We start from the raw sequence: 16,091 nt of genomic DNA, 5'->3' as shown, positions 1-16,091 counted from the left end.
CGTTCTCCGTGTCTGCATGGGTTTCCTCTGGGTGCCCTGGTTTCCTCCCACAAGTCCTGAAAGACATGGGGCGTGATTCTCCACTCCCACGCCGGTTGGGAGGATCGCCTGGGCTGCCAAAATTTCCCAAGACGCCGGTCCGATGCCCCCCCGATCCTCCAAGTAGCGGGAACGGCCCGGTCGAGTTTCGCGGGCCGCAGGCCGGAGAATCGCCGGAGACACCCAAAATGGCGATTCTCCGGCACCCCCGCTATTCTCAGGCCCGGATGGGCCGAGCGGCCAGGCCAAAACGGCGGGTTCCCCCTGGCGCCGTCCACAACTGGTCGCTGCCGCCGTGAGCGGTGCGTGAACGCTGGGGGGGCAGCCTGCGGGGGAGCGAGGGGGGATCATCACATCAAAAATTATTTGATGACACAGTTATCCCATTTATTGCGAGTAAAATACGGCAGTCTTTCGCAGATTAATTTTCTCCCATTAAAATCTTTAATTCTCAAACAACACAAACCTCAACTAAGCAGACCTCATCTGGAGTACTGCGATCATTTTAGAATATATTGGTCTTTGAGGTCGGACAGCATAGATTTACCAGAAATATACCTGGGCTAAAAGGCTTCGCTTTTAGCCCAGCTTAACCCCATAGTCTAGGCTTGTATTCCCTTGAATGTGGAAGGTTAAGTGGTGACCTAATTGAGGTTCACAAGATGAGCGACAAGTAATATTTAGCATCAATTACATTCTAGCACTGCCGCAGCTGCATTGCCAACAGAGATGGGAAGCAGCCATTTCCCGTTCTTCATTTTCTGGATGTAGATGGTCTGATCATGCAACCTATTCATGCAGCCCGTCATGCCGTGTGTCAGCATTCTCTGATACTGGCGAAAGTACTGTCTGATAATGGAAGCTGTGTGTTTGGATCAATGCCCTTCTGAGAGATTCTGCATAGGCACTCGTATCTGTTGTCTGTGATCTGAAAAAGGCCGTGACTATGTCGGTGGAGTGAAATTCAATGCAATGGGTGTCCCAACACGCATGCACCAATTTGAATGCAATGAGTTATTTCGTAGAGAGAAAACAATTACACAGTTCAACATTTGATACAAAGATAAACTTGAAGAACTGGCCGGTTTTTCATTAGAGAACAAATTGAGATTGTGGCATGATAAGAGGCCAGGATAATTTGGAGCTAAATAGCTTTCATCATAGAATATATATATATATATTTAAAAAAATATATTTATTAAAGTTTTTTAACAAAACAAAACAATTTTTCCCCCTTACAAACAATAAACCCCCCCCCCCGGAACAAAATAACACAAAATCGCCCTGAGCAAGATATATACATGGTAAGATATATTTACAGATCTTTATACACTGGCTCTCGCCCGTTCGTGCCAGTTTCCCCCACCCTCCATGTTATCCCCCGCTCGTCCGTCCCCTCAGGCAATCTCTCGTCCGTCCCCCCGCCCCCCCAGGGTTGCTGCTGCTGCTGCTGACCGACCTTCCTCTAACGCTCCGCGAGGTAGTCGAGGAACGGTTGCCACCGCCTGTAGAACCCCTGCGCAGACCCCCTTAAGGCAAACTTAATCCTTTCCAACTTTATGAACCCAGCCATGTCGTTGTCCAGGCCTCCACGCTAGGGGGCTTCGCCTCCTTCCACATTAGCAAGATCCTTCGCCAGGCTACCAGGGACGCAAAGGCCAGAATGCCGGCCTCTTTCGCCTCCTGCACTCCCGGCTCGTCCACTACTCCAAATATTGTTAGCCCCCAGCTTGGCTTGACCCGGACTTTCACCACCTGAGATATTGCTCCCGCCACTCCTCTCCAGAACCCCTCCAGTGCCGGGCATGACCAAAACATATGGACATGGTTCGCCAGACTCCCTGAACACCTTCCACATCTGTCCTCTACCCCAAAGAACCTACTCAACCTCGCCCCCGTCAAGTGCACTCTGTGAACCACCTTAAATTGTATCAGGCTGAGCCTGGCACATGAGGAGGAGGAATTGACCCTACCCAGGGCATCAGCCCACAAACCTTCCTCTATCTCCTCCCCCAGCTCCTCCACCCATTTACCCTTCAACTCTTCTGCTAGCGCTTCCCCCCCTTTCATCTCTTGGTGTATTGCCGAAACCTTGCCCCCCCGACCCATACACCCGAGATCACCCTGTCTTGAATTTCCTGTGTCGGGAGCAGCGGGAATTCCCTGACCTGCCGCCTCACAATAGCCCTCACCTGCATATATCTGAATGCATTTCCCGGGGGTAGCTCAAACTTCTCCTCCAGTGCCCCTAGGCTCGCAAATGTCCCGTCGATGAACAGGTCCCCCATTCTTCTAATCCCCGCCCGGTGCCAGCCCTGGGACCCCCCCGTCCATCTTCCCCGGGACAAACCGGTGGTTACCCCTGATTGGGGACCACACCGAGGCTCCCACTGCACCCCTATGCCGTCTCCACTGGCCCCAGATCCTTAACGTTACCGCCACCACCGGGCTCGTGGTGTACTTTGATGGCGAGAGCGGCAACGGTGCCGTCACCAGCGTCCCCAAGCTCGTTCCTTGGCAGGACGCCATCTCCATCCTCTTCCATGCCACCCCCTCTCCCTCCATAACCCACTTACGGATCATCGCCACGTTTGCTGCCCAGTAGTAGCTCCCTAGGTTTGGCAGCGCCAACCCTCCTCGGTCCCTACTGCGCTCCAGGAACCCCCTCCTTACCCTCGGGGTTTTGTTCGCCCACACAAATCCCATAATACTCCTACCTACTCTCTTGAAAAAGCCTTTGGTGATCACGATGGGGAGGCACTGGAACACAAACGAAAACCTCGGAAGGACCACCATTTTTACCGACTGCACTCTACCCGCCAACGAGAGCGGCAACATGTCCCATCTTTTAAAGTCCACCTCCATTTGGTCCACCAACCTCGTCAGATTCAGTTTGTGTAGGGCCCCCCAGCTCCTGGCTATCTGGATCCCTAGATACCGAAAACTCCCCTCCGCCCTCCTCAGCGGTAGGTCCCCTATCCCTCTTTCTTGGTCCCCTGCCTGTAGTACAAAAAGCTCGCTCTTCCCTACATTGAGCTTATAGCCCGAGACCTCCCCACACTCCCTCAAAGTCTGCATGACCTCCACCATCCCCTCCATTGGGTCCGCCACGTAAAGCAGCAGTCGTCTGCGTATAGCGACATCCGATGCTCTTCTCCCCCGCGGACCACCCCCCTCCATTTATTAGACTCCCTCGGTGATATGGCCAAGGGTTCGATCGCCAATGCAAACGGGGGGGACAGAGGGCACCCCTGCCTCGTTCCTCGGTACAGCCGAAAGTACTCCGACCTCCGCCGGTTCGTCACCACACTTGCCACCGGGGCGCTGTAAAGGAGCTTAACCCAACTAATAAACCCTCCCCCGAACCCAAACCTACGCAACACCTCCCAGAGGTACTCCCACTCAACTCGGTCAAAGGCCTTTTCCGCGTTCATGGCTGCCACTATCTCTGCCTCTCCCTCCTCCGATGGCATCATTATCACGTTTAAGAGCTGCCGCACATTCGTATTTAATTGCCTGCCCTTTACAAATCCCGTCTGGTCCTCATGTATCACCTCCGGGACACAGTCCTCAATCCTCGTGGACCGCACTTTTGCCAATAGCTTAGCGTCCACATTAAGGAGCAAAATCGGCCTGTACGATCCACATTGCTGTGGGTCCTTGTCTCGCTTCAGAATCAAGGGAATTGTCGCCTCCGACATTGTCGGGGGCAGGGTCCCCTCCTCTCTTGCCTAGTTAAAGGTCCTCACTAGTAGCGGGGCCAACAGGTCCTCGTACTTTCTATAGAACTCCACCGGGAACCCGTCCGGCCCCGGGGCCTTCCCCGCCTGCATGCTCCCCAAACCCTTACTCAGCTCCTCCAACCTGATTGGTGCCCCCAAACCAGCCACCTCTTGCTCCTCCACCCTAGGGAACCGCAGTTGGTCCAGGAATCTTCCCATCCTCTCTTCCCCCCCCCCCCGGGGGGGGCTGGGATCTGTACAGCTCTTCATAGAAGGCCTTGAATACCATGTTTATTTCCGTTGCACTCTGGGCCATGGCTCCCCCACCATCTTTGACTCCCCCTATTTCCCTCGCTGCCGCCCTCTTACGGAGCTGGTGTGCCAGCATCCGACTGGCCTTTTCCCTGTACTCGTAGGTCGCCCCCTGCGCCTTCCTCCACTGTGCCTCCGCCTTCCCCGTGGTCAACAGGTCGAACTCCGTCTGGAGCTGTCGCCTTTCCCCAAGTAATCTTTCCTCCGGGGCTCTACGTATCTCCTGTCCACTTGCAAAATCTCCCCCACTAACCTCTCCCTTTCCCTGCCCTCTGTCTTCTCCCTATGAGCCCTGATGGAGATTAGCTCTCCCCTGATCACCGCCTTCAACGCCTCCCATACCACCCCCACTCACACCTCCCCGTTGTCGTTGGCCTCCAAGTACCTTTCAGTACACCCCCTTACCTTACCACACCACCTCATCTGCCAACAGTCCCACATCCAACCGCCACAGTGGGCGTTGGTCCCTCTCCTCTCCCAGCCCCACTTCCACCCAGTGCGGGGCATGGTCCGAAACGGCTATGGCCGAATACTCCGTCCCCTCCACCCTCGGGATGAGCGCCCTGCCCAGCACAAAGAAGTCTATCCGGGAGTATGCCTTGTGCACGTGGGAGAAGAAAGGAAATTCCCTGGCCTGCGGTCTTGCAAACCTCCATGGGTCCACTCCCCCCATCTGGTCCATAAACCCCCTGAGCACCCTGGCCGCCGCCGCAGGCCTCTTTCCCGTCCTTGATCTGGAGCGGTCTAGTGCTGGGTCCAGCACTGTATTGAAGTCTCCTCCCATTATCAGTCCTCCTACCTCCAGGTCCGGGATGTGCCCCAACATGTGCTTCATAAATCCAGCATCATCCCAGTTCGGGGCGTATACATTTACCAACACCACCCACATCCCTTGCAACCTACCACTCACCATCACGTATCTCCCTCCATTGCCCGCTACGATAGTCTTGGCCTCAAATGACACACGTTTTCCCACCAGAATTGCCACCCCTCTGTTTTTCGCGTCCAGTCCCGAATGAAATACCTGTCCTACCCATCCCCATCTTAACCTAACCTGGTCCGCCACCTTCAGATGTGTCTCTTTGAGCATAGCCACGTCTACCTTCAGTCCCTTCAAGTGCGCGAACACTCGAGCCCTCTTCACCGGTCTGTTCAGGCACCTCGCGTTCCATGTTATCAGCCGGATTGGAGGCCCCCCCCCCCCCCGACCGACTAGCCATCTCCTTTTCTGGGCCAGTCCCGTGTCCGCGTCTCCCTCACCTCCGTCCCGGCCACCTCTTCTGTGTCCCATTCCCATTCGGCCAGTGCAGCAGCAACCCCCCCCCCCCCCCTTCCATCCCCCCCCCCCCCCCCCCCCTGCTAGATCCCTGTCTAGCTTTTTTGCTCCCCCATATCACTCCCGTAAGTCAGCTGACGCCTGCTGACCCCGGCTTCCCCGCCATCCCTTTGACCCCCCCCGTGTGGGAATCTCCCCATCAGTAGACGTTCCTATGCTCCCCCTCCCACCTTTCTTCCCGCGCGCGGGAGAAAAACCCCGCGCTTTCCAGAGCCTTCCCCGCCCCCCCCGACGCAGCTTCTGTTGAGGCCTTGTCTCTCGTCCCCAGCCCATATAACATTCCCTGCGCGTGCTTGCCCCCCTATATACAACCGCCATCATACTTCAACCCTCAAATACCCCCCACCCTCACAAACCCTCAATTAGAGTCCAACGTTTCAGTAAGTATTAAGGTCCACGCCTCTTCGGGCGTTTCGAAGTAGTGGTGTTGGCCATTATATGTGACCCACAGTCGCGCTGGCTGCAACATTCCAAATTTCACTCCTTTCCGATGCAGCACCGCTTTGGCCCGGTTGAAACCCGCTCTCCGCTTAGCGACCTCCGTGCTCCAGTCCGGGTATATTCTAATCTCAGCATTGTCCCACTTGCTGCTCCGCTCCTTCTTGGCCCCTTTCAGGACCCTCTCTCTGTCTGTGAACCGGTGAAATCTCACCACCATCGCCCTTGGCGGCTCGTTTGCTTTGGGCTTCCTCGCCAGCACCCGGTGCGCCCCTTCCAGCTCCAGCAACCCCGGGTGGGCTTCCGCGCCCATCAGCGCCCCGATCATTGTGCCCGCATATGCCGTGGCGTCGGCCCCCTCCACTCCTTCTGGGAGACCCAGGATCCTCAAATTGTTTCTCCTCGACCTGTTCTCCAGGTCTTTGAGTCTTCCCGCCCACGTCTTGTGTAGCGCCTCGTGCCGCTCCACTCTCACCGCCAGGCCCAAGAGCTCGTCCTCATTCTCACTCACTTTGTCCTGGATCTCCTGGATCTTCACCTCGTGGGCTTTCTGGGTTGCCCCAAGTCCTTCAATTATTGCCAGCATCGGCGCCACCATCTCCTTGCGCAGCTCCTCGAAGCAGCGCTTAATGAATTCTTGCATCTCTTCTTTGTCCTTGGCCGCTGCCATTTTGTTTATTTTACCCTTCTTCTCCCGCTGCTCCAGTGCCATTTTTTTTGGCCGTTTCGCTGCGGGTCCGGTCCATACAGGTTAGTGGGGGACCTCTCTCCTCTCTTCCCCACGGGTTGGCTGTGTGAAAAGTCCCGTTGGGGCTCTTCTATCGAGCCTGAAAGTCCATCTTCGCGGGAGCTGCCGATTCGTGCGGCTTAGCTCCGCATAGCCGCAACCGGAAGTCATCATAGAATATATTACAATCCCCTGAGAGACCAATAGCTTTGAAAAAGATATTTGTATTCCCATTGACTGACCTAAAAGAATTGCACAACAACATGTCAAGTTTTAATATCTTTACTGTAGCAAACAAAGTAAAAGCAACATTGAAAACATTACATTAATAAGCAACTAATATACTAAATTACCGAAAACATATCTTTGTCAATTTCGATCGATAGCCCTGCGCCACAATTATACATTACGGCATATTCGCCATGGGATTGTAGTCATTATGGGACCCAGTCCATAGTTACCCCCAGCTTCCTCTCGGCTTGCTTTGTCCCCTTCAACCGAATCACAATGTCCAGTGACCGTTGAAGGACCTTTTCCTCTGTATTCCGAGAAATCGCGAACTGATTTCCAGCAGCACAGCTCACCTCGATGATTCCTTTCTTCCTGCCTCGCCAGAATGAATCTTTCAGAGTTCCTAAATTCCAGCCAGTTCCTTCTCCTTGATTAGAGGACTTGCTGCCATCAACTTCCACCTGGTAGCTAACTCCGAACAATCTTTTGCCTGCTGCTCGCAGTTGCTGTTGTCTCTCTCTGTTCCTGTTTAAAGACTCTGAGACAGAAAGTCTGCAAGAACAAGAACAAAAACCTGGCACTTAAATTCAGTAGCATTCAACCTGGTTCCCTGATCCTCATAACCAGCCGATAGCCATTGGGCAGAATTCAATGCAGATCACGTGACTCTTCATTGCTGCATCTTACCATATGTTAAACTGTTTAAAATGTGGCATTCATAACAGCAAAAGAGAACTTGAGTTTGAGTTAACAATTCTGAATTGACTATTGAAAGCTTCAGTCATCCACCCTAAAAGGCTAGTGGATAAATGAGTAGACATAGCAACATGGGAAAAAGAGCAGGCAATTTAACCCCTTGAACTTCATTCATCATTCAATTGGATCATGATCGATTTGTACCTCAACTCCATTTGCTCCGTATCTCTTCTTCATCTAGGGTAAAGAATCATCTCCTGACAATCAGCTGTCTTAAAATGAGTTTGAGCAACAGCTGGAAAAAGGTTGTGATCCAGAAGTGCCTGCAGAATATGTCCTGGACATGACTTAGGAACATTTGCCTAATGGAGGCTACTTCTATCGAGGGAAACTCCTTTCTTCCACACCGATACAACTGTAGACATGGCTCATCAGATACTGTGTGAAACTGATTTGTTTTATACTCAGCTGATTGGTATCTTTTAAATGCTGCCAGTTAAACTCCAATCATGTTTTTAAAAATTAATTTTCAGAATTTGGACATTGTTGGTAAATCTGGCATTTATTGTCCGTCCTAATTGGCTTTGAGAAGGTGGTGTCGAGAGACTTCAGAATCACAGAAAATACAGTGCAGAAGAGGCCCTTCAGCCTATCAAGTCTGCACCGATGCATGAAAAACACTTGACCTACCTACCTAAATCCTATTTGAACTTCTTGAACTGCTGTAGTGAAGATGTTCCTTCGGTGCTTTTAGATGGGAGTTCAGGATTATGAACCAGTGATGGTCAGACTGGGCTCAGAGGTTATGGTGTCCCCATGTGCCTCTTGCCCTTGTCCTAAGTGGTGAGCCGGAAGATTGAAGTCTCATCCTGGGAGAAAGCATTTGGTGCTTATATTTTAATTCTTTAATGTTATACTTTACTGCATGATTAATTTTAATTGTTCTCACTTGAGTATTTTTTGCTGATGTAAACTGCCGCCATTTTTTTTCTAGATACCACTTGGATTGTCTCACTCCCGCCCTCGATACTGTTCCAGTAGAAGAATGGTTTTGCCCAGAATGTGCTGTTAACAATCCCAGAGATGGTAAGTAAAATTAGCATACGATTTATACTGGGTGGGTACAAGCATGCTACCAGGGCAGGCAGTTAGTCTGCAAGCACATCTAGCCCCCTTTTATACCCAATGTATGCTATTTTAGCAAATAAAGAACCTGGAGTAATATAGCTCCTTTCAGCGCAGTCTATCCCAAAGAGATTCACAGCTAGTTAAATATTTCTGAAGTGTGGTCGCATCTATAACATATGTAGCCATTTGTATGCACAACAAGGTTCCACACTGATATAATTGGATAATCTATTCTACTGATGTTGACTGTTGGATAAATATTAGTCTGGTCACCGGGGACAGCCTCTGGGCTCTTTGAAAAGCACTAAAATTATTTACACCCACCAGAAGAGGGCCTCAGTTTATTGTCTCCATCTGAAAGTTGGCACCTCAGGCAGTGCGTCATTCGAGTGTCAATCTAGAATTTTGTGCTCAAGTCTGAGAGATTGGGCTTGAACATGTGACCTTCTGACTCTGAGACAAGAGTGCTACCCACTGATCCAGGACTATCATTAAAAGTCAGTGTCAGCCAAGTTTATGGGCTTAATTCTCTGAAGTGGGGCTACATTGTGCAATATTATCTATTGAAAACCCTATACAATCAGCACTCATAAGAGTGACAGCTAAATGGAGGTGTTTTTCTGATGAACTTCCATTTCGAATATAGGAGTAGACCATTCAGCCCCTTGGGTCTGTTACACCATTGTATAAGATCGTGGCTGATCAGTAGCGTAAACTCCATTTACATAAGAACATAAGAACATGGAGCAGGAGTAGGCCATCTGGCGCCTTGAGCCTGCTCTGCCATTCAATGAGATCTTGCCTTTTCTGGACTCAGCTCCACTTTCCGGCCCGAACACCATAACCCTTAATCCCTTTATTCTTCAAAAAACTATCTATCTTTATCTTAAAAACATTTAATGAAGGAGCCTCAACTGCTTCACTGGGCAAGGAATTCCGTAGGTTCACAACCCTTTGGGTGAAGAAGTTCCTCCTAAACTCAGTCCTAAATCTACTTCCCCTCATTTTGAGGCTATGCCCCCTAGTTCTGCTTTCACCCGCCAGTGGAAACAACCTGCCTGCATCTATCCTATCTATTCCCTTCATAATTTTATATGTTTCTATAAGATCCCCACATATCCTTCTAAATTCCAAAGCATACAGTCCCAGTCTACTCAATCTCTCCTTGTAATCCAACCCCTTCAGCTCTGGTATTAACCTAGTGAATCTCCTCTGCACACCCTCCAGCGCCAGTACGTCCTTTCTCAGGTAAGGAAACCAAAACTGAACACAATACTCCAGGTGTGGCCTCACTAACACCGTATACAATTGCAGCATAACCTCCCTAGTCTTAAACTCCATCCCTCTAGCAATGAAGGACAAAATTCCATTTGCCTTCTTAATCACCTGTTGCACCTGTAAACCAACTTTTTGTGATTCATGCACTAGCACACCCAGGTCTCTCTGCACAGCAGCATGTTTTAATATTTTATTATTTAAATAATAATCCCTTTTGCTTTTATTTCTACCACAATGGATAACCTCACATTTGTCAACATTGTATTCCATCTGCCAGACGGTAGTTCATTCACTTAACCTATCCAAATCCCTCTGCAGACTTCCAGTATCCTCTGCACTTTTTGCTTTACCACTCATCTTAGTGTTGTCTTCAAATTTGGACACATTGCCCTTGGTCCCCAACTCCAAATCATTTATGTAAATTGTGAACAATTGTGGGCCCAACACTGATCCCTGAGGGACACCACTGTTGCTCTTATTAGCCTTAGTTTTACTAGCTCTAATTCTGTCACCTTTGCTCACGAGTCGCCAGGTATCTTTCTGATACCGCCACGTGGTTCAAGCTCTAGTTATGATTAATAAGACAGCACACCGCTTAGTAAGATTAAATCAACGGTCATTTATTATGTACTGCAATAAATACTTGCACAATAATCCTACTTTCTATATCACTACCTACCACTACTGGCCAATACTTAACTTTTGGAAATGACCGACCAGGTCAGGGAAACGAATGGCTTATCGAATTGGGTCTGGCCTGCGGGATTCAAAAGGCTGATGCAGGTCGATGGCTAGGAGTCTCTATCGGGTAGCGATTGCTGGAGTCAAACTTACGGTTGCTGGTCGATGGTTCTTGCGATGGTTGCGAGCAGGAGAAGAGGGGAGAGAAGGGTCGATCTGAACTTGGCCCCTATCTTTTATAGGTCCCAGGGGCCTCCCGCCTCTCGGGGCGGACCTTGACCCTGGTCCCAAGTGATTGGACTTGTTCCCAATCACTGGGTTCGATATGCTCCAATAATGGGGCGATTCCTTGATCGGGGGGTGGTTGTTCACCTTTCTTTGTCTCGGCCACTGCTGGCGCCGCGAGGTCTGGATCGGCATTCAATTGCTAATCTGTTGCAATTGTTCCCGGGGATAGCCGATTAAACTGCAGATGTCTGTGTTGATGTGCTGCTAATGGTGGCAGGCATCGATCTGGGCCGACCTCCCCAGAGCCGAATACGCTGTTCTGTCTGCAGCTGTCCGTTTGTGCCCTGTTGGCTGCTTTTCCCATCAGCCTTTTCGGTTAGCCATTTTACATCGGGTTTTGGCCAAATTAATTGGGAATCAGCCATTTTGGGTGGCTACATACCCTACTTGTGATCCTAACGCGAAGCGTGAAGGATCACCTAAATTTTGTCCTTTCCGTTCCCTGACCGGGGGGTGGGGGCACCTCCTACATGGCCACTACTCTGACCCTAGCTATGCACAAATTTCTTTTTACCTAAACAATTCTAAGGGCGCTATGTCCGGCAGGGGCATGCATCTACAAAATAAAAACCTCTAATTTTACCTAAATACACTATACTCATCAAACATTGCATTATCCTATCTTCCTAAAACATACAACAACAATCATAACATTCAATATACTCTTTCCTGGCTTGGCAGTCAAGCTCAGGATCATACATTTTTTGTAGATGGAGGTTTTGTACATTTTTTTATTTACAGAAAAACGCAAGTGTATGTTCTTTATTATTATTGTATTATAGGTCGCGGGGGTCTGGTCATACCCGAATATAGGGGATCGGATTCGATATACTGGGGTTCGAGCGCGGTACGCTCTCGTTCTCCATTTGCGGAGGCGCATAGTCTGCACTGCACAGCAGAGTATCGCCAACGCTAACAGTGCTTCAATTACGTACGACATGGGAGTACCAGGTTATGAACCTGTCACACCAGGAAGATGCAGTGTCGCTGGTGACTGGGCTTTGGGTACTGTGGGGCAGTGAAACATTAACGGCAGGGAGGTTTGGAGTAATGGGGTCCGCGTTCCCGCGCAACCAAATGTTCGTAAAAAAGATGTTGAGCACGATGAACGAAGTCCTCATGGCTGTCCTCTTTCTTTTTCTTTCTTTGTGTTCTCTGTTTTCTCCGGTCCTGGAGCTTCTGGAGTTCTGTAAAACAAGCATAGTATCTGTAACTACCTTGGTTTAATATCCGGTATGTTAGTCTGTCTGTCCTTTTTGGGGCCAATTATACCCTTATAATTGGTCACTATGTGTGACACCCTCATTTTTTTTCCAAAACAAATTTTAGGACACGGCACACTTCCCAGTGAGGGACCAGTGCTGATTTACCATCCCAATGTTCTAGGATGTAAATAGCATATGGCAGCAACCTAAAGGTCGCCCCCCAAAAAATAAACTTTTTGAAATGAAAATGTCAAATGAGGTGCGTATCGCGACGGGTAAGATTTGGATGGAGTCCCCGGGTAGAACGGCTACCAATGCCGTATCTCCCCTACCCGAGCGTGTTTGACCAACGGGGGGGTCCCCAGGCAGGGCGGGTCTCACGCCGTTTCTCCACTGCCTGAGCAACCGACACGAACGGGCAAAAATGTAGTCATCATGGTGAGGTTGCTGCTGTGATTCTACCCTCGAATCAGAACAGGCGTCTGATACCCGAACCAGTACCAGCTGAAAAGCTAGTTCCTCTGAACGAGCTTGTGGTCTGCTGACCAGGTATCTGCAGATAAGCTAGTTCCGCTGAACAAGCGTCTGGTCTGTTGACCAGGTATCTGTGGACAAGTTGGTACCGCTGAACAAGCGGGTGGAAAAAATTCTCCTGTTGGACGAACAACACTTAAACAAACATACGAACAGCAGAAAACATCCTGCAGGTTCCATCAGGAAGGACAACACTTCTCCCAAGTGTCTCCTTTAAATCATCATGTGGACACCTCAGTTCTCTGTTGCGAACAGGGTCGCAAAGGGGTTGGCGGATTGGGGGTCCGACTCGAGGTCGTCCCCTTCTCCCGGGTGCCAAACTCTGGAGTGAATTAATGTTGAGAGGGCTACGTGGTGTGAGTTGGGGTTGCTTTCGTCGTTTCAGACGAGTCTGTAGGAGTTGTCGCGGTGCCAATGAGTTTCGTCGAGTTGTGTGGGGACAAAGTCGGGGTCGTTCGTGTGGTTCGGTGGTCGGTGGTGTGGTTTGTTTAGGAAAGTGATCATGAAGGGATCACTGGAGTCGAAATCGGAGTCGCTGGGTGTGGGTCCGGTTGTATGGGGATAGTCTCTGCTGCTGCAGTCTGTGGGCGTTCCGGGGCGGAGTGTATATTTTGGGGGTGGAGTCGAGGTCGAGTCCGTGGCTGGGCTGGACGTGGTGGGGGTTGGTCAGGTTACGTTGGCTGTGGGCGGGGTGTGGTCTGCTGCGTCAAGCATGACGTGGGCGTGGTTTGACTCGGCTCCATAAGCCTTTAACTGGATTATGTGAAACCACGCAGTCTTACCATTTGGGTATTTGATTTTATATACCGATGGGCTTACTTTATCCGTAATGGAGTACGAACCCGAATATTACGGAGACCGGAATGTGCTGGGATTATACATAGACAACATCACTTGTTGTCCTATATCATACTCCGTTGCATGTACTGCCTTACCAAAACAGGCCTTGCTCTGTTTCTTTTTGGTGCCCAATTTAACTGCGGCTGCTAACTGAGCCGTTTTTACATTCGTAACTAATTGCTCAACGGCTTTCTCGTGGGTGAGGGCCGTAACTTCAGGGCTGGTCAGGTCTAGACCTAACAAGTATTCTGTCCCTTTCATGGGGCGTCCGGTCATGAGGGTGTGTGGGGTGTAACCTGTGGAGGTGGAAACAGTGTTACGCAAAAACATCAGCGCAAAGGGGAGGACAGAATCCCAATTGGTGTTCTGCTGGACCATTTTTCTGAGGGTAGTTTTTAGGGTCCGATTCATGCGCTCCACTATACCACTCGACTGCGGGTGGTACGCAATGTGAAATTTTTGGATTATGCCAAATATCGTGAGGACGTTCTGCATGACCTGTCCCGTAAAGTGAGAACCTTGGTCCGATTCAATACTGCGGGGGAGTCCCCATCTTGTAAAGATGTGGTGGGTTAGGATTTTGGCTGTGGTTTTCGCGGTGTTGGTGCGGGCTGGAAATGCTTCCACCCACTTTGTAAAAGTGTCTATGACCACCAGAACATATTGATAGCCATTCCTGCAAGGGGGCAATGGACCTATAAAATCGATCTGGAGGTTAGTCCAGGGGCCATTAACAGGTCGGGTGTGACTGAGTTGTGCCTTTTTGGCATATCTATCTGGGTTGTTCTGTGTGCAAATGAGGCAATTCTCAATGTAATGGGATACATCTTCCTTGAGACTTGGCCACCAACAAAGCTGTTTGAGGTGGGCTGCGGTGGGATCGATTCCCTGGTGTGCATGACCATCATGGAATAAACAGATTAATTGGTTCCTATCCTGCTCAGGAACTACATAAAGGGTGTCCTTTAACACCACACCGTCATGTGTGGTCATCGTATTTCTATACCTCTCTTATGAGGCTGGAAACTTCCCTTTCACGATCTCAGTGAGCGCTATCCTGCTTCTGGGCCTCTACTAGATCCTCAATCCTAGTCTGCTTGACCTGAACTGCACTCACTGGTGCACTCACTGGCGCGCTTTCGGGGGGCTTCCAAAAGTACCCATGTCTGGATCCTGCCTTAGCCAGTGCGTCGGCTTTTACATTTCCAGGGGGGGAGGAGCAATGGTGGCTGCGGCCTTTTATAATGCCAAAAGTCCTGTCCTTGGCTTTTTGCAAAATATGGCGGAGTAATGGGGCTGAGGGGAGGGGTTTCCCATCCGCGGAAACAAATCCTCTTGTTTCCCAGAGGGGCAGAAATTCGGTGAGGCTGTTGCAGACGTATAGACTGTCTGAATATATGTCTGCTGGGCTGGGGAAGGAATCTGGGAGCTCTACAATGTAGGCGATGGCCGCAAGCTCTGCTGCCTGCGCGCCTAAGTGTCCGGGTAATTTTAATGCGATTTCCTCGAGGGCGCGTCCCTGCGCGTCCTCCACATAAATCCCACAACCTGTTATGCGTTGCCCATCCAGGACTATGGAAGATCCATCCACATAGATCCTAATGGGGTCACACGTGTCCGGGTGAGGGGGGCTCTGAGATGGAGTGGCTAGTTTTCTGGGGGGTGTTTTAGCTATAAAGGGGCCCATATTATGGTGGGGCAAGATGATTTCACTCTTTAGGGGGGGGTTCCGGGGTACTGTAAATTGTCCGCTATGTATGTGTGGGTCTTTGTCCGTTTGACTGTGATGTCCCGTCCTTGTAAGAGAAGGGTCCACCTAGCAGCGCGTATCTGGCTGACGGTACCGTCTTTAAGTCGTCCGTCTAGTAAATGTTGGGTGGGGGTGTGCTCGGTCAAAATGGTGATGGGGTTCAGTCTGGTAATGTATGAAAAGTACTGGACTGCCTAGAAAACTGCGAGCAGGTGCCTCTCACAGGCTGAGAATCCCTGCTCCACAGCATCTAAAATTCGGGAGGCATAAGCCACGGGTCTTAGCTGGTCGTGCCGTTCCTGTAGGAGCACGGCTGAAAGGGTGCGGTCTGTGGTCGCTACCTCTATGGCGTAAGGGGAAAGCGGGTCGGGAACTTGTAGTGCGGGGGCGGCTATGAGCGCCTGTTTTAATGATTCCACAGCATCTGTATGCTGCGGAAGCCACTCCCAGGGGGCTCCCTTCTTTAGGAGGTCTGAGAGGGGAGCTGCCTTGCTGGCGAAACCATCAATGTGGTTTCGGCAGTAGCCAACCAGTCCTAAAAACGACCGGAGGGCTGAAACATTTTGGGGAAGGGGCAATTTAGCGATCGAGTCGATTCTTTTGTGCTCGATCTCGCGTTTGCCGTGTGAGATAATAGTACCCAAATATACCACTTTTTCTTCCAATATCTGGGCCTTTTTGGGGTTTACTTTACATCCAATGGAATGTAGTAATTCCAGGAGTTCGGACAGAAGCTCAATGTGCTCTTCCTTAGTGTCTGTCTGCAGTAGTAGATCATCTACATACTGTACCAGACATTCGGGGCGAGAAAATCTTGCTAGTCCATTTGCCAACTGTTGGTGGAAAATGGAGGGGGAGTTGTGGAAGCCTTGTGGCAGGCATGTCC

General features: G+C 50.3%; 1 protein-coding gene across 3 annotated transcripts in view; it reads left to right on the top strand.

Annotated features, from left to right (window-relative positions):
- phrf1 (PHD and ring finger domains 1) overlaps positions 1–16,091 on the top strand; it is a 202,877-nt gene that overhangs the window by 50,818 nt on the left and 135,968 nt on the right. For all 3 annotated transcript variants that reach the window (XM_072466131.1, XM_072466132.1, XM_072466133.1), the window contains exon 7: positions 8,496–8,587. In XM_072466131.1, the coding sequence (XP_072322232.1) occupies positions 8,496–8,587 (92 nt within the window). The remainder of the gene's footprint in view (positions 1–8,495; positions 8,588–16,091) is intronic.

Source organism: Scyliorhinus torazame, chromosome 10, assembly GCF_047496885.1.
Source record: "Scyliorhinus torazame isolate Kashiwa2021f chromosome 10, sScyTor2.1, whole genome shotgun sequence".
Classification (NCBI taxonomy): Eukaryota; Metazoa; Chordata; class Chondrichthyes; order Carcharhiniformes; family Scyliorhinidae; genus Scyliorhinus; species Scyliorhinus torazame.
Note: the sequence above shows the minus strand (reverse complement) of the source record. Positions and strands in the feature narration are given on the sequence as shown.